The sequence below is a fragment of the Protopterus annectens genome, chromosome 7.part0 (genome assembly GCF_019279795.1).
Source record: "Protopterus annectens isolate FY-2018-M chromosome 7.part0, PAN1.0, whole genome shotgun sequence".
NCBI classification, from domain to species: Eukaryota; Metazoa; Chordata; order Ceratodontiformes; family Protopteridae; genus Protopterus; species Protopterus annectens.
The window spans coordinates 28019586-28043946 of NC_056739.1; the positions used below are offsets into that span (position 1 = coordinate 28019586).

General features: G+C 37.4%; 1 protein-coding gene across 1 annotated transcript in view; it reads right to left on the reverse strand.

Annotated features, from left to right (window-relative positions):
- Positions 1-24361, reverse strand: part of LOC122805775 — an 889800-nt gene that overhangs the window by 586042 nt on the left and 279397 nt on the right. Inside the window, exon 6 of the mRNA XM_044076042.1 lies at positions 10382-10711. Coding sequence (XP_043931977.1) covers positions 10382-10711 — 330 coding nt within the window. The remainder of the gene's footprint in view (positions 1-10381; positions 10712-24361) is intronic.

The following is a 24361-nucleotide window of genomic DNA, read 5'->3' on the forward strand; positions in this document are numbered from 1 at the left end:
AAATTCTGCTGAAACAGCACTTCAGAATCTTGTAGCATTTCAAAGACTGCACCGCCATTCACCTCTGTGCTGTCCACCATTTTGGTGTCCTTGACTGCTGTTTTCCCAGCTGCTGCTGCACTAGGAATGGAACAAGCAGTCTGCTAATGAGTAGGGGAAGATCCCCGATGCCCTAGGCAGTTTTCTTCTAGTAGTACAAGTAGCATCTCAGGTCTCCTACTAGCTTAGTGTGACATATCCAGTCAACAAAGGATTAATGAATAAAAATAAGTAAACTGTCAGACATATCTGCAGGGTATCTACTGGACAGCTACTGCTAGTGGTCAGTGAAAACGGTTTCTGAAGTCAAGGAGATGCAACACTTTGAGTTTGTATTTAATAAATTGACGTTCAGTCAAAATAAAAATAGTAAAATGTCTACTGATTAAAACAGATATGGAGTTACTTTATGACATTATTATTTATAGATGATAATTCTTGCAGAGAGCATACGCGATATTTAAAATTGCAGTTAGGGAAAGTAATCCATGCATTCTAGTTTTTGATAGAAATCATTGCGGAAATAACATAATTACGTTAACACATTTATTTTTGTCCTAATGAATGTTTTGTTGCAGAAATTCAGTGTGTCATAAATAGTATTTCTTTTTATAAAAAAAGATAAATACATTGTTGCAATGTGTTCTCAAATTTCCAAAGTATTTTCCTTCACTTTAGTTGAGATATAAATTTGAGACAGTGCATGAAAAAGAGATTGCAGATGTAAGAATCATGAAATGACCTAGAAATTAATTATTAAAAGTAGATTAAGATGAAAATAAGAACTGGTAATTGCCATAAAACTATATAGTGACTATGTAAAAGTTAATGAATAAGGTGTTGAGTAGTTATGGATTTTAGCATTTGAAGAAGGATAAGAGAATGAATATTACTAAGAGATAACTGTTTACCATATTTGAAGAAAAAGTAAAAAGGTTTTAGAATCAGTAAGTAAGAGTTTTTATTAGTATCTTTACAAGACTTTGAAGATTCTTAAAGAAAATAAGGAATACACGGTTGTGCAAAACTGCTTTTAACTGACAGAAACACAAATGTATAATAATTTGAAGACATCATCGATAAGTTTAAGAAAATAGTAGAGCTTCTGTCTTTTATCTGTAATTTACCCTTTTGGGAATGTCTTCAATATTATGTTTGATAGTGCAAAACATAGTGGAATAAAATGGTGAAGTTTTCAGGAAAGCTCTTCCAGCTGTGAATATTAAATGTAAATAAAAAAGAACTCTGCAACATCTTGTTTGGAACTATCAGTAAATACACCATATTGGACCTGTCAAAAGCCTTGTAGAAAATTAATAAAATCAGTTATAGCTGACCTGGATCTTTACATTCCAGATCCTTACATGTTATGTTTTTTTTTTTAACAGATCTGTTGCAGATGTTCCTGACATTTAATTTTTTTATAGATTTTTGCAGGATAGTTAACTTAAATCATGATGATCTTGAATTGTATTATAGCAACCTTATGCTTGAAACAATAAAGAACATTTGCCTGTCTGATCTATAGTTGGCTTTGGATTAATTTGATCTGATTTATATTTCCTGTAGATGCATTATAAAAGCTTGTCAGTCTCTTGTATTTTTATGTCTGTGAATGGAAGACCGAATTATTTGTTCTTGTATTTATCTGTACTATGCAAGAAGTGGGTGTGAATAAAGTAGTTGCTTCAAGAATACCTGTGCCTTTGTGGGTCCCTGTAGTAACTGATTAGATCTATCTCTGATGCTGACTGCTTCTGAAAGACCTATGAAATTGTGTCATCAGTAAGTGCTATGGCCATTTTGAATTTTTGTTCTTGAGTAAGGAATTTTAATGTAAATTTAACAAGAATAGAATTGAATGTATTCTGATGATGATCACATTTCAATTGTTTGTTCCTTATCAAAAATAACCTCCAAAAGAGAGAGAACATGTCCAAATAATTTAATGAATAAAGCTACCCACTTTTGGCAAAGTTGGCCTTCATCAGAACATAAACTTACACAAAAAAACTGATCTCTTAAATACCATTGAATGAAACTGATCCCTGTCACAAGATCCAATTAACAATAAATGACCATAATAAATTTACAAAAAAAATGCACAGAAAATCTCACAAAAATACACACATACAATGATATATTTAAATGTTTTTACTGTACTGATTTTTAATTAAAACTACCTTATAATTCATATTACTATTAGTCTTGGTATGCTATAGGCATAAAACAAAATTTGCCATTTCAACTCTCTTTTCTCCATTTATTTTTTTTCTTTCTCCATTAAAATTATAATGACTCTGAAAATATATATTTTTAAAAAAACAGCACTCCATGGAGTATTCTGCTAAAATATTTTCCTTATTTCTTATTTTTATGGCATATTGATACTCATAAATTCTTTTTCTAAGTTCTTTGTTGCTGCTTCCTATATAAAATGCCTCACATGTGCATCACTTAGCCATATGCACCATGTATTTTGCACTACTGTGTCTTCTCCATCGTTGTGTCAGTGAAGTATGGTCTTTCCATAATATATCTACACTGAGAGCAGTTGTGACAAGTTCCTCTTATAACTACTTCATGATGTTTATTCACCTCCTTTTCCAGGTGCATTTTTATGTTGTTAATTTTATTGTTAATAAAAAGTGATTTGTAACTCTTAATTCTTAACTTACTCACTGGCTTCTAATATTCTCCAGTTGTAGATGACCCTGTTAATGGCTGCACTGTCTAAGGAATAAACTGAAGTCATGGAAAAGGACCATTCTTTAAAGTTGCTGTGAATGACTCTTTCCTTGTCTTTTTCTGTTCTGGGGTATCCCTGCACAAACATTTCTTATGTAGTACTTGAATAAAATTATCTATTTGTCTATGTCAGTGATTAATCTTTTGAGCCTTACCAAATGGCCATTTATGACGTAAGATGCATACTTGAATAGTGTAAGAATGCATTATTGGATTAAATTTTGTAACTAATCGTGGTGTTTACCTTTTCTGCATAGAAGTATTTGTGCACTTCCAAATCCAAATAACAAATCTTGGACTTGTGGAAACTGTGAGAAAATAACTGGAAATCTGTGCTTTTATTCGTGCTGCCTAAGAATGATTCCAATTCACTGACCTGTCCCTTCCATATAAAAAACAAATCATCTATAAAACGAAAATAAGAAAAAAAACATTCTCATATCCCTCTACAAACTGAAAAAAAATGATTTCCCTATAAATCATGACTAAGTTGGCATAGCCACCCCCTTTTTTGGTGGTTATAAGCACATTCAAATGCAAAAAAATAAAAGTTTCTCAAAACCTGATCATTACACTAAATCAAAAACTCAACTGCACCCACTGTGTAATTTTCATTTTTGTTCAACATAAATGTTATATCAATGTGGGATACAAATGTATACTGCATGCACATCAGCTGCAACTAACAAATCTTTCTGTTCTACTTCGACTTTCTTGATTTTCTCAAGAAAGTCAAAAGAATCCCTGATGAAAGAAGGAATCTGTTGTACTGTGATGAGCAGTGCCATGTCCACAAATTTTTAAACTGCTTCTAGTTTGGACAAAGGTGCTGAAATGATGGGATTATAAGGGGAATTCACCTCATTCCTGTGTATTTTGGAGACCCCAACAATTTTCCAATCTTGGGTTTGTGTGCATTAAAAAGTTTGTACATGTTCTCAGAAATGACCCCTTCAATGAAGCTGCTGGGCAGCTAAGAGTTTGTCTGTATGCTTTGCTGACTTCGTTTCTATGAAGTTTGGAGGACACCAATTTTATTCCAATAATCTTTGCATGCTTTTGATGGAGTTCTCTTTGACTATCACCTCACCCCCCCAGCAGCCTTTATAATACAATTGTCTCTGTTGTTACCTAGTTGTTTTAAATGTTGCCTTTCTAATATGAATAAATTATAAAACTTTTATTGCTTGAATTACCCAATACTTCCCTAATATCTTTCTCTCAGCTTTCCTCAGTAGCCTTTATAACTGGATGCAGCTGTGGATTAAAAATACTGGGTACAGCAAAATCCCTTTCTTTGTTTTTGAGTTAACCTTGAACAAAAGTTTTAAATTCATCTTTCTAGTGTAGCATTTTAAATCAATAGCCGTGAGTATTAAATCAGATTCAGCTGCAGGAATAAAGGAGAAGCCTCTGTCTAATACCCTGAGTTCCCCTTCTGAAACTATTTTACTGGATACATTAAAAATCCTATGATCCAAAGCCGTTACATTGTGTAAGTTTGCTTTTCATTCCTCATCGGCTATGGTGGGTGTATGTTGTACGATATCTCTAAAAATGCCCTGCTGCTTCTGCGCACATTCTCAAATACATTGCTTGACTGGTGTGGAGAATCTCAATGGTCCCCTAGCTGTTGTCTTCTATTTCTGGTTTGTTGGTTTAACACCATGTGCTCCCTTTCCTCTTTTAATCTGTTGGACCTGCTGGATAAAACATGGTGAGGTTGCTGCCTTGATGATGTCATGGTTTGTACATGTCATACTGTGCTGTGACTGAGTTGAATGCTCATGTTATCTTTATGCTTGATCTTGCTTTCACCATCGCTGGGTTTTTAAGGTGGTTCCTTTGAATTTATTATACTCCCTTCTGTGTTTGTCAGTCTTTATTTCTCTTTTTCTTTTCAGTTCAACGTCCATTTTTTTAACTTTTCTTTGTATTGTGTAAAAATCAGAAGGTAAAAAGTGTAAATAGATCAGTGTTTATGTGTGTGTATTACCCTCATACTTTCCCTTTTCCTGCCATAGAAACCCCACAAGGCTCAGTTTTATTGCCCTCTTACTTTCCCTTTTCATGCCATAGAAACCCCAGAAGGCTCAGTTTTATTGCCCTCTTACTTTCCATTTTTGTGCCATAAAAACCCCACAAAGCTCAGTTTTATTGCCCTCTTACTTTCCCTTTTCATGCCATAGAAACCCCACAAAGCTCAGTTTTATTGCCCTCTTACTTTCCCTTTTCATGCCAAAGAAACCCCACAAAGCTCAGTTTTATTGCCCTCTTACTTTCCCTTTTCATGCTATAGAAACCCCACAAGGCTCAGTTTTATTTCCCTCTTTCTTTCCCTTTTTAATGCTATAGAAACCCCACAAGGCTCAGTTTTATTGCCCTCTTACTTTCACTTTTCATGCCATAGAAACCCCGCAAAGCTCAGTTTTATTGCCCTCTTGCTTTCCCTTTTCATGCCATAGAAACCCCACAAGGCTCAGTTTTATTGCCCTCTTACTTTCCCTTTTCATGCTATAGAAACCCCACAAGGCTCAGTTTTATTGCCCTCCTACATTCCCTTTTCATGCCATAGAAACCCCACAAGGCTCAGTTTTATTGCCCTCTTACTTTCCCTTTTCATGCCATAGAAACCCCACAAGGCTCAGTTTTATTGCCCTCTTACTTTCCCTTTTCATGCCATAGAAACCACACAAGGCTCAGTTTTATTGCCCTCTTACTTTCCCTTTTCATGCCATAGAAACCCCACAAGGCTCAGTTTTATTCTTACTTTCCCTTTTCATGCCATAGAAACCCCACAAGGCTCAGTTTTATTGCCCTCTTACTTTCCCTTTTCATGCCATAGAAACCCCACAAGGCTCAGTTTTATTGCCCTCTTACTTTCCCTTTTCATGCCATAGAAACCCCGCAAGGCTCAGTTTTATTGCCCTCTTACTTTCCCTTTTCATGCCATAGAAACCCCACAAGGCTCAGTTTTATTGCCCTCTTACTTTCCCTTTTCATGCCATAGAAACCCAACATGGCTCAGTTTTATTGCCCTCTTACTTTCCCTTTTCATGCCATAGAAACCCCACAAGGCTCAGTTTTATTGCCCTCTTACGTTCCCTTTTCATACCATAGAAACCCCACAAGGCTCAGTTTTATTGCCCTCTTACTTTCCCTTTTCATGCCATAGAAACCCCACAAGGCTCAGTTTTATTGCCCTCTTACGTTCCCTTTTCATCCACACAGTTCTGCAGCTCTTCCTTCCTTTCTAGTTATAGTGTATCGATACAGTTATTCACAGTTCCACATTCAGACATTCCACCATAAGAATGCATTTAGAATCTCCATATACACACACACAAAATAAATAGTAGATAAAAATGTCAATGGTTTTTGGCACAAAAAAAAATTTTTCGTATCTTTCAAGTTTACTTCCAGTCCATAGCAACAAGCACCTGCTAGAAACTACAATGTTCTTTAGGCAATTTGAAATTTATGTGGTCCAAATCTACACTTCCACCTACAGAACATAACTCAAGTAAATGTAAAAATAAATAACTTTGAGATCAGAAAATGTCCCGTGTTCTTTTATGATATACAAGAGCAGCTGGAAAGGGTTGCACACCCTTCATATCTTGCATATGGACTACCTGTAATGACATTACATTAAAAAACATGGCATTGCTACGACTCCCCACAAAAAGTGATTGTAGGTTCATTACCCCAGCCCCCAACTCCATCTACAGCATCAATGCTCTGTTATTACTAAGGCCATGTGACTCCTAGCAAAACTAAAGTTTGATCTACTTCTGCCGTAATGTTTCATTAAGCTTTTAATTATGGATTTTTTGGGCTTCCTCATTTGGGGTTTTCAATAAGGAAATCATATTATAGCCTTAGGTCACACCATGTTAACTTGTTTTTATATAATTCCCAAAACACATTATACTGCAATCAACAAAGTTTAAAGCATTTTCTAATCAGGCAAGCTCACAGGTCAAAAACTGTCTGTTTGCTTAAGTGACTTGCTCAGTAGGGACATGCAGGTGGAAGGAATCAAACCCTGTACTCTGGCCATAGGAAGCAGCTTATTATCAGATCAGATCTTTAGTCCTCTACATTAGCTGTCAGAATGTTCTGTACTAACTCAAAACTCTTAGTCAATATAAATGCCCCTCTAATAAGAATATTACCTGATTATTTTACTCCATATGCCATGATCTGTACACAAGTAACAACAGATATAAATGACATAATATAAATTACTTATTTCATTTTTCCTTCTTTCTGATATCTAATGTGTACATCTGTGTTTACTTGACTCACTCTCTGTCTCAAATGTGAGAATCCGGTGAGAATCAATGATTTATATAGATGTACTAATACTTGTTTAACCATGCTTATCTTGCATTTACTAAGCCGAAAGCTACAACAACAACTTTAACTTCAGTTTTGTTTAAATGCTTATTTCTTAAGCACTACTACATAAATTCAACTAATGCAAAGGAACATAAATGGCAAAATACAAAAATAATTATACTGAACACATGAAATACCATTTTAAACTACAGCTTAACACACAGTATAAACTCTAATCTTACAATAAAACTAAAGTTCAGGTATAATTTCATACTAACACAATTGACATGGATAAAGTATAACAATGTGCAAGAAATCAGGGCGTTTTTAACTCATTTTAAACTAAGCACCCTAATCTGCATGGTATTAGCTTTAGAAAATCCAAAAGAGTGCAATAACCACAAGAATGAAATCATAAAACAGCTGCAGCATAAAGAATAATTGGGGTCCACAAAAATCCATTGAGCCAATCCAGAAGCAGTCGTAACAGTGCATCACAAATGACAGATGCATTATTTGATGGTCCCACATAGTCTATATGGCACTCTGCTTAGGGGAAACTGTTAATGTTTGATGTTCTTACTGGGTCTGTATTAGATTATCAAAGTTTCAGAACTTCGAATACAATATGGTCGACACCATATGATCGAAGTACTGAAACTTCAAAAATCTAAAAAAAAAAAAACAAAATAACAAAAGTAACTACTTTAAGCAGGGGGGCAAGCCCCCCTGCACCCCTCACACACCCTGCTACTTAAATACACCAACTCTGAGATCACATTTTAATGGAGTATGGTGCAAAAAGGGAAGATTTCCCTTTTCTATGCTGTAGCGCGATATCGGAGTTGGTATAGTTAAGTAGCAGGGGGTGCAGGGGGGGGCTTGCTCCCCTGCTTAAACACTTTGTTTACTTTACATTGTTTTTTTTTTTAGATTTTTTAACTTTCAGTACTTCGATCATATGGTGTTCGAAGTTCTGAAATTTCAATAATCTAATATAGACCCGTTCTGACTTTACTGATTACAAGGAAACTTTATTTGAAAATTCCAGCTTAAGCTCAGATCACCCACTGCACAACATTGAGGTGCAGCAATGGATGGACACCCAGTACAAACCAGGTATGAAAAAAATTCATTAACTAAAATTTGGGATCAAGGTGTCACCACTAGATGTCCACTGGTGGCAATACCACTATAGTGAAATACCGATTTGATTATTAAATAATGCAGGGTAACGTGTGACTAAAATACAATAAAATCCAAAATGAAAAAAGTTGTTAAAGCACAGCAGTAGGAGGTGACATCTTAATGTCTTTAAACTGCAAAAATTAGGATCACAAACATAGTACTTGATGTCTGAACAACATGAAACAGTGCATCCATGCAGCAGAGCAACAGAAGTGTGAGATGCTACAGCACAGAAATACTGACAAAATTACCTCCGGAATAATAACATTTTAGAGAAACTCCAAACACCCCAGAGATTAATAAGGAATAAGCAGAGCTGATTGTTAGGAAAACAAGTCTAAAAACAAAGAAATTAAATGTAAATGAAGCTGCTGCGATCTTGGATTATTCATCTGTCAATAACAAATTATTACGTATCTTTATCAATGTACTGTATAATTATGTATAAGGTTACCATTTGAAATGTCGGGACCTGCTACAGCGAGTCCTGAAATGGGAGACTGAATGGTCGAAAAATTGGACTTGGATATACTAAGTTCAAGAAGGCCATTTCTCAGAATATTATCTTTTCTCCAAGGTATGGTCATTTTGGAGTTAGTATGTTTAAGCTAGGGGCTGGGGGGCTTGCCCTCCCCTGAATAGAGACACAAGGGATCCTAAAAGATGAGAGATTTTAGATGGTCACTCTTGTCTTTCATTTCCAAAATCTATTTTTTAGCATGTTGACACTCTGCATTTTGAGTCCTGACATTTCACTGGGGAGCTTTATATAAACAAATTGATTTAGTGTGCAATTCATGTGTGTAAATGACTGAAACTGTATATGCTGTTAGTTTTGTTAAGTAATAATTCCCAGGCTGAGCCTGAAATTAGCCCAAGTACCTATCTAGTATGTGGGAGAAGGCAATATAATAAAACTCATCAGAAAAACATAAATAAACCTAGTATGCATTAGGGTTAAAGATCTTTCCAGTTATCCCTTGTACTAACTGCTTATCTCATTATTTGACATTGGCTGTGTCTAGTAACTCAGTGCTGATTCAGTTGTGCCTTCTTAAACAAGTAATATGGTAAAATAAATTTAGTGCACAGAAATAATATTTAAAGTAATATTTTCATACAATACCTCATGGCAGAGAGAGCTGTAGGAAAATACGTCATGAAATATAAAAAGCAATCTGAATTAATCAGATATTCAATCAGTCATATCGGGACCATTGCTAATAGCCCTGAGGCATGTTTAGCTCTGAATTAGACACTAAGATCATTATGATTAGTGTAAACAAATGACTTGTGATTTGTAATCTGTATTAAATCACAGGTAGAGAAGCCATGGTGGTACAGCGGTAGCTTTGTTGCCTCACAGCAAGTGGTTCTCCTGTTCGATTCACGGCTGGAGTGCCTTCTGTGTGGAGTCTGCATGTCCTCCCCATGGTCGAGTGGCCTCCGAAAGACATGCGAGAATGGGCGTGCCTTCACTGAAGGCTGGGCGTTGGACTGGCAACTCGGCAACATAAAAAAAAAACTACTGCCAATCATTAGAGGACCGGAGTTCCGCTGTAGTGACCCCTAAACGGGAAAAGCCAAAAAAACACACAACGACATTAAATCATAGGTAGCATTAGTAGGCAACTGGCATAAGGCAATTGTCATAAAAAGATTAGACCTGCCTTGTCAACAAATGAATGTACAAATACAAAATAAACCATAACTCATCATGAACAGCATATGTCTAAATGATGTTTAAAAAAATAATCAAGCTGTAACAGTTTTGGAAAATTATGCTTAATTGAGTATCTGAAGGTTAAAAGAACCTCCAGTGTTAGGAACTCACAGGTATAATTTCAAATTCATGGTTAAAACTTTCACCCTGTATTCTTGTTCATCTGTTTAAATATATAGACTGTAAAATAAATGCACAAGCTAATAATAAGCCCTTGCATAGTTTTTCACTTGTCTAAATAAATGAAATGAATAAAACAATTATACTTTCCAAAACTAATTTTCCTTATTGTAAGACTGAAAGAAAATTAAAAGTTTAATTTATTGTAAAATACATTACCTTCAGAGGTTAGAGAGACTGTCACTTTTGGTTTCTTGCCCAAGAGATCTCTGATATTACATGTATAATCACCTTTATCTGCTGGCGATACATTGGTGAGTACCAGGGAAGCATTTCCTTTCCTGAGTTCATCTGCAAAAAGCCATGCCCTTCTGCTGTTAAATAGAATGTTATCAGTAAATCTAGCTAGAGGAGTTTTATTAAATTCCCACTCCACTACGAGATGGTGCAAGTTAGGTGTCCCAGAGTCAACAGAAAAATAACAAGGCAGCAGCACTGTGTGTCCCACAGTTACATTGGTACCAGGTATGGTGCTTGATGGGGCAATATCTGGAAGAGAAACAAATACAGTCAGTGTTAGAAAATGAATGGCACCTATGGAACAACATTTGATACATGCAACGATAGTTAAAATTTGATGGATAGCAATGCACATTGGACTGAACCTCCTTTCCAAGTGCTTGTCTGGTTTGTGGGAGAAGGCAATGTAATAAAACTGATAGGCAGATTAATATATATACATTTAGTGTGCATTATTTAAACTGGGGTTAAAAATCTTTCTAGTTATCACTTGTACTAATTGCCCCTCTCAGTAATTGACATTGGCTGTGTCTTGTACCTCAACACTGACTCAGCTAATTCAGGATTATCATGGGGCCACTATTTTCCTACTGATGATGATTAAGATGATAACAACTGACCCCCCATCACTAACGCACACAGCTGAATGTAACCATGCATGACACTAGGGGGTGCAGTGGGTCCTGCTACCACTTGTTAGCTCTCACATTTTGGAACACTAAGTGTCCTAATATACTCCGTATTAAAGGAAATGAATCTTTTCTTAATTTCTTCCCCTTGGACCTTTCCAGCCTGATCATATAGCTGTCTCTACCCACCTTTGGCCCTTTTGCTTCCCATTTTAACAAGCAGTAGTACTCCACATCACCTCATGGGGTGGTCTTTTTCCACGGATAATTTCATTTTGTATCTGCACATTTGTCCCGGCTGCTGGAGTTGAGGTTTATGTGCCAACAGGCTTTCATTCTAGGTGGGTTAAATTTGTTACCTTGCCTCAAGTGCCTGAACATTCCATGGCAATGTCTGCAAGAGCATGTGAACATGGAGTCACACAAGCACACCTGGCCTTTTACTAGCATCGCTTCTGTATTAGCTGACTTTGGCTTGCCATTTTCTTCTCTCCCATCTGCTCCTTGAAGCGTCTGGTTCAACGTGAACCATGGTCAGTGGAATCCCTTCTGTGTTATACGCTAGGTCTTTGAGACTCACCCACATTTTGCTATCTATCTATGTATCTGTCTGCCTGTTTATCTGTCTAGGTTTCATTTATTTGATGTGCCTACTGGGTACATAGTCTGGTCCAAGGATCTCTTCCTTTTTCAGCCAAAGTGAAAAGGCAGTTAAGTGCTTACTTTGTTTACACTGTTCAGTTTGTCACTGTGACCTGCAGAAATTAAAAAGAGCTCCACTCGCAGATTATAGTTTTATACTATAGCGTGTGTCATCAGATGTACGTGATGTAACATTGTTGGCTGGTAATAATTTACCAGCCTACATTCAACATCATTTTCAATAGTTATGACAAAAAGGAAACTAAAAAAAATAATTTTACAAATAAAACTTAGACAGGAGTTGCAAAAGACATGCATAGCCAACAGTACACTATTTATAATTTAACATCGCACAGATGTGAATTAGTACAAGTCAACTGAATAACAAACTATTGTTACAAAAAGTGGAAGAATAGTAGCTTCAAATGTGATGGACTACATGAAGTTTAATTTGGCAGTTTTAAGATTAAATTGATATAGACCTAGAAGAGATGTAGTGAAACAAAGTGATATATTGCCTTGCTCAACAAATATTCAATTTATTTTAAAAGCTGCATACAAGACAAAACATGGGTTTGAAAGAAAGATCTACCCATTGTTGGAGCTTTGGATGTGGAGATCTTTGAACCTTGCATGTTGAAAGCACTTTGGATGTGGAGATCTTCAAATTTTGCTCCTCCAAAACACTTTGGATGTGGAGATCTTCAAACCTTACACCTATAAAGCACTTTGGATGTGGAGATCTTCAAACCTTGTACCTCTAAACCACTTTGGATGTGGAGATCTTCGAACTTTGCATCTCTAAACCATTTTGGATGTGGAGATCTTTGAATCTTGCACTTTTAAAGCACTTTGGATGTGGAGATCTTAGAACCTTGCATCTCTAAAGCACTTTGGATGTGGAGATCTTCGAACTTTGCATCTCTAAAGCACTTTGGATGTGGAGATCTTCGAACATTGCATCTCTAAAGCACTTTGGATGTGGAGATCTTCAAACCTTGCATCTCTGAAGCACTTTTGATGTGGAGATCTTTGAACCTTGCATCTCTGAAGCACTTTGGATGTAGAGATCTTCGAACCTTGCATCTCTAAAGCACTTTGGATGTGGAGATCTTTAAACCTTGCATCTCTAAAGCACTTTGTATGTGTCGATCTTTGAACCTGGTACCTCTAAAGCAGTTGCATGTATCATACTCCTTTAGGTATTCTATTATCTTGCTCCTAAAGGTAGCCGGTTTCGTTTCCAGTCTCTGATAGTAAATTATTCAAGTTTTCTGGAGTTACTTTCCTAAAGTGCTTTCCCTGCTGCTAATATAAAAGGTGGACTATACACTGTGAAGGATTTTCCTGTATTAGTCCTTAAGGCGAAGGACAGGAGGAGATTCTTTTATTCAATTTGTGTTTAAGCATAAACCAGTATAAGTTGTCTACTGTATATCTTCAACTGGGGGTTGCAGGTTGGCATAATTAAGGTGTTTACCTCACAAACACAAGGTGGAGAATTTGATTCTCCCCTTTAGGGGAAATTGGCTAGGCTTAAAAATAGCTCCCAAGGGCAGCTAGCCTAGTACTTAACTATGAACAGATTGTGGCTTCTATTAAAATCAGTTACTCAGAGGTGCAGCTTTTAATTTCAGGCAGCTTGTATTTTTGTAATCTGTTGAAGCTCTGGTACTATCCATTCCAAAAGACAATGACAGTGCTTATGTAAAGAAGTAATTTCAGGAAACTTCCTCCTTTGAGTGGATCTGTGTTAGTTTATCAAAAAAAAAACATTGTCAAAATCCATATGGCTGACAACACAGTTAATAAAAAAACTGACAAACATCTACACAACACCCGCCAACAACACACACACAATTTTTACAGGGCTGCAACCCCCTGTAGCCCCCGCATCCTGCTAATTATTTATAGCAACTCCGAGATTACTCTACAATGGCAAAAAGTACAAATTCTCCGATCCCTACTGTACTGTGATCTCAAACAGAATGGTTCCATGAACCAAACTGTTGACCATGTGGATTTCAACAATTTGTTTTTTTGACCAATTAAGATAAACCCCCTTTGAGCCATTCATAAAATGCAAAGACGTGTCCTATCACCAATAAAGGAAGAATGCATAGATGACAGATGACTTAGCTGCCAGCAGCATCAGCAGTGAAGTAGATTCTGTTAGTGAGTCACCTAATGTAGTTCTGTAGTACTTTCTGTTTTCTACAAGACTGTATGACAATTCACAAAAAAAAATGTGGCAGATGGTAATAAGTAGAAGGTGTTTGCATCAAGACTGCACGTGTCATTAAAACCATGTTTTTCAATAGTATTGCATTCTCCAAGATAAAGGTAATGACAGCAGATCTGCTACTCATCTTCATGCCAGTGTGATGGTGTTAAAACATGTTAGCATGAGGAATGTACAAGACACAGCGTTGTCCCTCACTTGCTGCGTAATCACTAGATATACATTTCCTCAAGAGTGTAGTGTTTCAGATTTTAGCAGACTTCTGTCTATAAGATGTTTATAGTTTACTTGTCCAATGCTTCAGCAAAGTTCAGAATTTAATAGAAAACACAACTACTAATTTGTCAGAAAGACTGCAGTAAGGAAGGAAAGTTTTTTTTTGCATGTTTAAAACAAGTCTGAGTAGTTACAAGCAGTACAGCCACCTTCTGTTAATGTGCTCCTTGAATAAACAATGTGCTTATCATGCTGTCTCATGTGGGTGGAATAAAGTTTCTTTAAGGCCAAATTCCCCACTAAGAGAACCAGAGATTACTACAGGAAAGGGAGAAGCCTGAATCTGACATAAATCAAAAAAATAAAAAATCGTAAGATCATGAGTGACCCCAGATGGAAAGACAATGGGCTAATAGAATATGACGAAACAATCAGTCTTCCCAAATATAATCTGACAGGAGATTAAGGTGATGAAGAAAACATTAAACAGTAATGAAAAAGAGCGAAAAAATAGGTTATAGGAGTGCACTTGGCACTAAGTGAGCACTCTCTAGATATTCTGTCAATTTTAGATGAAAATGAACTAAGGTTGAGAGTGGAGACAGCTGAAACAAGATTGGACCGTGTTAAGGCTAAACTTGTAGGTTTGGAAGGCAAGGGTCACCAGAAGAATATAAAGATTATGGGCTTACCTGAGAAAGGCCAATGATAAGACAGTAAGAAAATGTTGGTGGAATTTCTTGGGAAATTGACAGATATTCCAGTGGCAGAGTTGGAATGAATGCATGTATAAGACAGCATGGTGGCTAAGCTACAGGCAATTATAGTGTATTTCCTGCCTTCAAACTGAGAGGATTTTGGAAGAAATATGAAAACCAGGAAAAGAAAGTTTAGTGTGAGACAAATGTTTTCATGGATATGGATTTGTCATATGAGACCAGGAGAACTAGAGGTGCCTTTATACAGGTCATCAAGACATGCATACAGAGAGATCTACTGGAGATGACTATATTCTGCAAATATGAGAATTTTTGTGCAGGAGTTGGAATGAATATTTACAGACCCAAAAGCACCCTTAGCAATGGTACCGGGGCCAGTGAGCTGTATGTCAGTACTGGTAATACCAAAGGCTCTGCAACAGGAAACCAGTAACACCAAGGAATAAAGGGACTGACCCCACTATTTAAATGTCAGCAGGTTTTGAAGAAGAAAGAATCCAGGAGGAGGAGAGAGGAACCAAACAGCTTTAGTGGAATGGGGAAAGATAAGAGGCACGGAATAAGTGATTGAAGAGGATGGGCATATCAGTGATGCATATGATCCCTGTCATTCTTCTACATAATATGCTTGTGAGAGAACAGATTATGCAGGGATGATTTGCAGAGACATTAAAAGTAACTAACAAATGAATGGTCCTGCATCATTTGTATCAGCTTTTTTAATAGTCTCTGATAAGACTGTAGGGGCTTTGCTGGGATATGGCTTATAAAGTTGATTTATGTTTGGCCTTGTGAAAAGTTTGGTAAAGGGAAGGAGTTATAAATATGTACAAGTTAAAGTACAGTTATTGAAGTGGGCACATTGGTGATTTGTAGGACCCCTTTTACTCCGCCACATTCAGAGTTGATGTGATTGGATAGAATTTGTGGTAATACACTATGAAGTCATATAATGAAACTAACATTTGACTATCCCAATCAGATGTACATTGTTTTTAATAAACTTGGATAATGTTATAAGGGCCTTTGTAATGACATTTCCAATGTTTTGTTCTAATTAACCTTTGTGACAGGAAGGGAGGACATATATGAGGTGGTGTTTTAGTATTCTCTCATAAAGTTCATTTTGGTACAATTCAAGTAATGGCCAAGGGGATGTGAGTGAGAAAAAATGTCAGGTGAGAAAGGAGAAATGAATGAACAGTGCAGGCAGGGGACTAGGGAAACATACAGACAAAAGGCATTACCATGAGAGCTTTAGACCGTGAATCCAAAAGTAAAGATTGATATTTATTAATGAAATGAGAAGAGATGGGGGCCAAAAGTGAAAATTACAAAGTTTGAAACTGGGGAAAGCAAGTTAGTGGTGAAGACACAATACTGAAGTAAATTCAGAGTGAATTAATAGTGGAATTTATAGCGGACTGAGAATTAAGGTTAAACATGGAAAAAGGAGTGGATGTGGAACCAATTTAAAAGTAGCATGTAAAGGGGAGGAATGTCAAAAGTGTCCTTTAGCAATGGAAATGGTTGCCACAGTTACAGCAGGACAGGAGCTGCTGAAGAAACTGCCAGGATAGGAGTGGTAAGGACTCCTACATGTGAAGTGTACATTGAATTTAGTTAGACATAGGAGATGGTGAGTGAAGGAATGAATAAAGCTGAAGTATAGAAAAAACATGCAGTTGGAGGGGGGGGGTTCTAAGGCAGAACATAAAAGGAAAACAAATTGCAAACAAACTGAAAATCAAGAGAAACAAGTGTAAACATGGAAGGCATGTTATGGCAGAAATGAAAGGGGCAAACACTCTGTACTGAACAGTGCAATAGAAGGGCTCATTTCACAATGGGGCAAAGGAACAGCAGAAAGTGTGTGGCGAGAAACTAGTCAATAACTCACAACAAAATGGCTGTCACAGAAAAGAAGTGTGGCATGAAATGCCAGTGGGTTGGTTAATGTCTTTAAAAGAGATACAATAATAACATACAGTATGCTAAGAGGCAGGGAGTGCAGCTATTAGCCTTCTAAGAAATGCAATTGTCAAAGGAGGAACACCAAAAATTGGGGAGAGAGGAATAAAAAAATGTTAGGTTCCTCAAGGGTTGGAAGTGACAGAGGAGTACAATTTGGCTGGCACAGAATAATCTCCCTTTGTAGATGCTAGACACTATCTTAGATGTGAAAAGGATACATGCTCTATTAAAATGAAAAATAGATGTGGTGCAGATTAAACAGGTAATGGTTCATTTGCCTCCAAGAACATCCATTAAAGCACTGACAGACATATTAGCTTAAAACAAGGTCATTTCAGGAAGGCCTTGCAATAGTTATAGGGGGCCAGAACTTGATAATAAACAGGATATAGAAAGTGGGCCACAGAGTAGGAAAATAAAGGAAGGTTAATTCTTAAAAGCATTTCTAGCTTCAACAGAGGTTTTCAATACTATATACAAGGAAGAAGAGGAGGGAGAGCTGGACAATGGAGCTTCCAGTACTGGACCAGAGAGAGAGAGAGCATTTAACTTAGCCAATGATGAGTGAGGAGGGAAATATGGCAAAAGATGGTGAAGGGGAAGCCAACAGGCAGTGATGGGCTCCCAGGTGAGTTCTGGAAGATAGTAAAAGAAAAGGGTGTTAAAGTTATGGAAAGAACTGTTTAATAGGATATTGGAGGAGGGAGAATACATGGAAGGAGGTTATAATTATAGTCATATACAAAGAGGCAAGGGTCCACTGTTGCTGTCCTATAGGCCATTTCTAATGATCCTAGCTGAAAGATTAGCCAGTGTATTACCTGGTTTGATATGTGAAGACCAAACAGGGTTTGTGTGTGTGTGTGTGTGTGTGTGTGTGTGTGTGTGTGTGTGTGTGTGTGTGTGTGTGTGTGTGTGTGTGGTGGGGGGTCAGCGAGCAACAGGTATTATCAAGAACCTTGATGTTAAAAAATGATGCCCTGAGAGAAAAGAAGGAATTGGCTGTCATTTCCATAGATGTTGATAGAGTACAGTGGAGTTACTTATTTGCTCTGCTGTGTACATCGTGGTTTGATGTGAATTGTCCACACAATGTTTTAGCCAATATTCAAAATCCCATAGTGGGCAAGTGCAGACCTTCCCTGGCAAAGCAGCATGCACCTATTCAACCTAACACCATACTCATGGGCAATTATAACTACTCCAAAATAAACTGGGAATAATACAGGACCCCTAACATGCAGTCCCAAAAATTCTCAAACTTTGTAAATAGAAATACTTAGACCTTGGGAACCTAAACCTACCAAATTTTACTGAGTAGCATGGCTAGTCTTAAAATGGCCTCTTGGCTTGATAGCCTAGTATTCTACTGGCTAGTGCTTCACCAAGTAATCTGGACTAAAAGTTACCATGTGTATTTTATCTCAGAGCAAGCTTTCTTAATTATTACAGCCCTTAGCTTTTATGGTTCAAAGTAAAACATGATGGTTGTCATTAAATTACTCTTGCATTAGCCTAAGCTGTATGGGTTATATCCTGCCAAGGCTATGACAGCCAGACAGCATCCAAAGCCTTAGTGTACCTTACATGCACCCTAACTGTTCAAGGGCTTGAGGAGAAACATAATAATGCTGTTCATTCTCAGCCACCATACAGATTTTGTACCAAGTGAATGGAGAACGGCTACAGTGATTCCTCTGCATAAGGGAGGACCTTCCACAGACCCATATGTATGACAGTCTTGTATGCAAAGCCAAGGAAAGACTCCTCATGGATCTAATCCATCAGGGCATAGAGAACCTCCAAACACTGGACCCATGTCAGCTTGGATTTGTAAGGAGCAGGTCCTGCTTACCCAGCCTAGTGGATTTTTTGAAAATCTCACCAAAGCAATGGATGAAGGCAAAATGGTACACACTGTATACCTTGACCTGACAAAACTTCTGACACAATACCCAACTCAGGCATAGTAGAAAAGCTAAATAATCTGGGAGGAAACCCCATTGTTCCCTGCTGGATTGCCAACTGTCTCATAGATAGCATGCAGGAAATCAAACCAGGGTAAGTTACCTGCACAAAGAAACCAGTCAAAAGTGGAGTCCACCAGGGGTCTGTACTGGGGCTTCCCTTGTTTGGCATCTGCTTTTATAAAATAAAAGCCAATTCCAAAGGGCTCTGGCTGACTAAGTTTGCAGATGACTGCGAGCTAGGAGCAGTCATTGAATCCCCCAATGACTTGGTCATCCTGTAGGAAGTTTGTCACAAATAAATGACTGGTACTAAAATCATGAACTGAAGCTAAATGACAAATATGCATTATTGTATCCTTTTGGAAGCCATCTATCCCAGGAAACTACCACATTAACAATATGCCCCTAAGAGTTGACCCAGTTGTTTGGGATTTGGGAACTTGTGTGAATAGTGACTTAACTTTTGGAACAACATGTGTCTATTGTAAGAAATTTCTCCTATATTGCACATCTTATAAACAAAGGGATTGTGTCCAGATCTAGGGCTTATTAGGCTAATCATGGAGTATAATGCCTCCTTTGGCATGCATCTGTCAAGACACCTGCATCAACTGGAATGCCAATAGCGATTCCTTACCAAAAGCATATAAGGCCTAAACAACATCTCCTACGTGGACTGACTCACAGATCTCTCTCTATACTCGTATCCTACAGACTGCTAAGAGGTGACGTGTGCCTGGCATATAAGGCATCCTCCAACCTAATGCTGATAGATTTACTACACATCAGCAAGTCAAATGGTATCAGAAATACTCTGCCTACAGATCTAAACCTCTTCTGCAACATCAACACAATGGTTTAAAGGACGGGTATATCTCATAGTGGATACTGCTGTTCTGGAACTGACTCCCCATCCACATAAAACAGTTCTTCCCTGTCCATATTCAAGTGCAGCTTGGATCTGTGGATGCACTACTAGTGGAGAGTGGCAGCTCCTAAATGCTTTGCATGGATCACCTCAAATTATCTATGGTATCACAGCAGTTATTTTCATTAGGGGTAATATATAATTATCAACCATGGGATGGGTAAGGCCAGTTTCTGACCAAATGGGATAGGTTGATTCAAGCAAGCACAATAACTGACGTTTGGTCGGCTTAAAATGCCCCACAAGGGCAGCTAGTCTAGTACCTACCTATGAACCTATAAATTCAGTGGTTAGTGCCAAACCTTTAGAACTTTCTTGTTGTGGACTGAGTTATCCATGGTTGGCTAGTATTCTCCAAGGCTTAACAGATTAGTACCCCTCTGGGGAAAATCTTCATCTTTCCCAGAATTTCTGAAGAAAAGTTTATATTTTAACTAGGAATTGTGCTGTTAGTGGTTGTCACTAAAAAGTTTACTTCACAAAAATCAATTTTTATTAAATGTAACTGTTTTGGGCAAATAGTTTTTAAAATCAGTTTTGGTTAAAATGTTGTTATATTTTTTTTTGTGAAAATTTTAAAGATGGGCTTTGATTTGAAATTTTGGTTGTTGTCGTTTTTTTTTTACCTCAAACTGTAACATTTATTTCAGGCAGTTCACTGACAGTTCATGGCTTAGCTACATGTTGATCAGGCACTTCTCTCTGCTAGAACATGGAGCTGTCTTCAGGCTCCTCTTCTTCCCTTCCCCATCCAAAAAAAAAAAATGTTTTATGGGAATCTGTGGTAGCAAAATTGGCCAAATCAGGTGTCTCTGACTGCTCATCATCTTATTTTGATCCGGCTGGCATTGCTCCTCCGAAGATGTTAAGGACCAGATGTTAGGCATTTTCCCTATAGCTGTTAGGCTGTTCTCTTTGAGCAAGAGAGGAATTAACAGAATATGGTTTATGGCAAAGTTGACTTAAGGTGCTAGGTGTCGTTCATCCAATCAGGCTAAAATAGATGAACAGTTGTGGGTTTGGTTCAAGTAGCTTTATTACATATAAACACATCAGGATTGAGGATTAGTAACTTAAACTTATAAACAGACTGGCACGCTGGTCGTTTTACTCAAAATGGCACTGCTGCCGGCATGTGCTCTCTATTTATATGATGTGTCCTCACTTTGAAATGCTTCACAACACATGCTCTGTTCTGCATCCTCCCTCTTTGAGAAATAAGTCATACTATGAACCTATACGCTGAAAATGACAACAATCATTGGCATGCAATTACATGGAAATAATCCATTGAAATGCAGTTATACAGAACTAATTATAAATAAAGCAATCATGTCCAGGTTGCTCTGTATTTTACATTAGGTATGGAAATAAGACCTGATCATGTGACATAAAAATTAGGACTGGGTTTAGCAGCAGGCACTGTCTTTAATGAAAGTTCAACTTCAGGGACATCTGGGACATCATCAGCAATGGGGATAGGTACTGAGACATCCTTCAACAGTAACATCTTCTGGATTACTCTGAGATCTAGAGTCTGTATCATAGGTACAATGCTGTCATATCGATTCATTTTTTTCTGTATGTTATACCCTCAGATTCTACTAATTAAGATCTCAGCTCGGCACATGTACCTCTCACTTGACCAATTTGGTCAAAACCTTTCGCCATTTGCATCCTCACTCTCTCTCCTCCTCTCAATGGATGAAGAAATCTGCTCATTTTATCATAGTTGGACTTCTGGAAAGAACACTTTGAATAGCTGGGTTTTGATTGCTCTGATGGTTTTAGCATTAGGCACCAACAAACTGGAACTGATAGGCAAGGTTGTTCGGGTTTGCCTAGACAAAAGTCTCTGAGCAGGTGAGCAAATTGTCACAGGGTATATTTCTAAGATTAAGCAAATTCAAGAAAATATCAGTATTGTCACACTTTGACCTCTCTAGTAATTGCTTTGCACTTTGTACTGCATGTTCAGCTAGGCCATTTGACTCTGGGTACTCAGGACTACTGGTAACATGGATAAAGTCCCACTCTTTTGTAAATTTCTGAAATATCTGCCTAGTAAACTGGGCACCATTGTCAGAAATAACTTTGTATGGACTACCATGGACTGAGAAATTACATTTCAACTTAGTAATGACAGTACTGGACGTTAGGTTATGTAGCAGGTCAATCTCAAACCAATTTGAATGAGAGTCTACCAACACTAAGTAATATTGACTATTCCACTCGAATAAGCCAGTAGCTACTGCTGACCAAGGTACTTCAGGAATTTGGCTTATCTGAAGTGGCTCTTTTTGCAAATGTGGTTTAGTACTATTGCATACCGAACAAGATGAAAATACTTTATTGATATCTTTTGACAGAGAAGACCAAAATACTAGTCCTCATGCCCTTCTTTGGTAGCTTCAAAACCTGGGTGGTCAAAATGCAAAATATGGATGTACTTGTTTTGTAAGGAAGTAGGAATGACAACTTTAGGACCTTTGAAAATGATACCATCTTCCATCAACATCTCATCTCTGTAAGGAAAATAAGGTTGCACTTCCATTTATACACAAGATTGCTTTGACAGCCATCCAGCATTGATGAAGTGGTCAAGCTTTTGCAAAACTGGATCAGTCTTTGTATTATCTCTTAGCTCTTCACGTTTTGTGGTAGAAAAATTATGCACTTCCATGGCATCTAAGTCAAAATTCTGTACATCAAGCTTTTCTGTGGTATTTCTGTGTGATCTGGATAAGGTATCAGCTAGATAAAGAAGTTTGCCTTTTGTATAGGCGATTTTGAAGTTGTACTTTTGCAATCTGAGCATCATTCTTTGTAGTCTTGCTGGAGCTGTATGCACAGGCTTCTTTAAAATAGTGACTAGAGATTGATGATCATTCTCGATCTGGATAGCTCAGCCATAAATATAATCATGGAACTTTGAACATGCAAACACAATTGCCAAAAGTTCCTTCTCAGTCTGAGCATACTGCATCTCAGTTTTGGTAAGAGTTCTAGATGCATAGGTTACTGGTCTGCCTTCTTGAAGAATAACTGCACCCAAGACCAAAGTTTGAAGCATCACAGGAAAAATTACTGGTTTGTGGACATCATAGTATCTTAAGGTTGGTGGACTGGTACTTTTCTGTTTCAGGTCATCAAATGTTCTCTGGTGTGGTTCCAACCATAACCAGGTAACATTTTTTCATGTAGCTCTCTTATGGACATGATAATTCACTGAAGTCTGGTATAAACTTGCCCAAATAGTTAACCATACCAAGGAAATGCTGTAAGGCTTAGACATTGTCTTGAGCTGGCATCTCAAGAATAGCTGTTTGGAAGGATCTGGTCGTAAGCATGAACTGGTAAATAAATGACCGACATAAGTCATTTCTGGTAGCCTGAATTTACATTTCAGAGGACTGAGCTTTAGATTCACTTCACATGCTCTTTCCAGAACTTTCTTGAGGTTTCTGTAGTAAATCTTCTACTATTAATAGCACATGGATATCCTGAAAAAAATCTGCTGCATTACACACTGAAAGACTTCACTGGCAGAATTTGTTCCATAAGGTATTTTGAGAAATCTGTATGTACTGAATGTAGTCAGTAGTAAAGATTTATGATCAAGCATTACTTGCCAAAATGAACTCTTTACATCTAAGACAGAAAAAATAGTGGCATTTGGCATGAGGGTAGCAACTTCCTCGATAGTACTCTTTAATGCTTTTAAGTCTCTTGGGACAATACATATTTTGATTTCATCTGAGCTTTTCTTAAGAGCAACTACCATGGAAGATACCCATTCAGTTGGTTCTGTAACTGAACAAACCACACCTTGCTGCACCATTTTATCTAACTGGACTTTAACTCTGTCCTGGACTGACCTCTAGGTCTAATTTCATGGAGTACACAACTGTAAGTTTACCTAGCTTGTCTTCGAAAATATCAGCATACTCTGTGAAAATAGCATCGGTGGTGAAACTGGAACTAGGGTGTGCTTACATGGACGGCATTGGTAAAAGAAAGCAGTATAATTTTTAAACTGTTTCTGAGACCTAATAATGACTATACAGGTCTTTTTACTACATAAAATTGCAAGCTGTAACTGTTCTCAAATGAATAGCAGAAAAGCACTACTGAGTCTTCAGTTTGAATCTCTTCACCTCCATAAGCAACAAGCTTCAAACAGTTGGACAAATTAAGTTGCTCACCAGCTCTTACTCTAGCAAATGTTTCTGCTGGCATAATATTGCTCTTTGAACCAGTGTCCACTTTGAGCTCTGTGGGTTTACCATTAATCAGGACAGTACAAAACACTTTGTTTTTTTTTGCCAGCAAATATACTGCATTAAGCTTTTCACCAACCACTGATACACCATCTACATAGAAAGTAGAGCTGTAGCTTTCTGTATAATCAACTTGCTTTTTAAGTGACCTTTCTTAATAAATGAATGAGGTTTGCTTGAATTACAAAGCTTTTGAAAGTGATTCCATTTGTTACACTTGTGGCATTGCTGATCAAATGCTAAGCACGTTTCTCTTTTGGACTCATGATTGACACCACAGTTACAACAGTTAACAATGA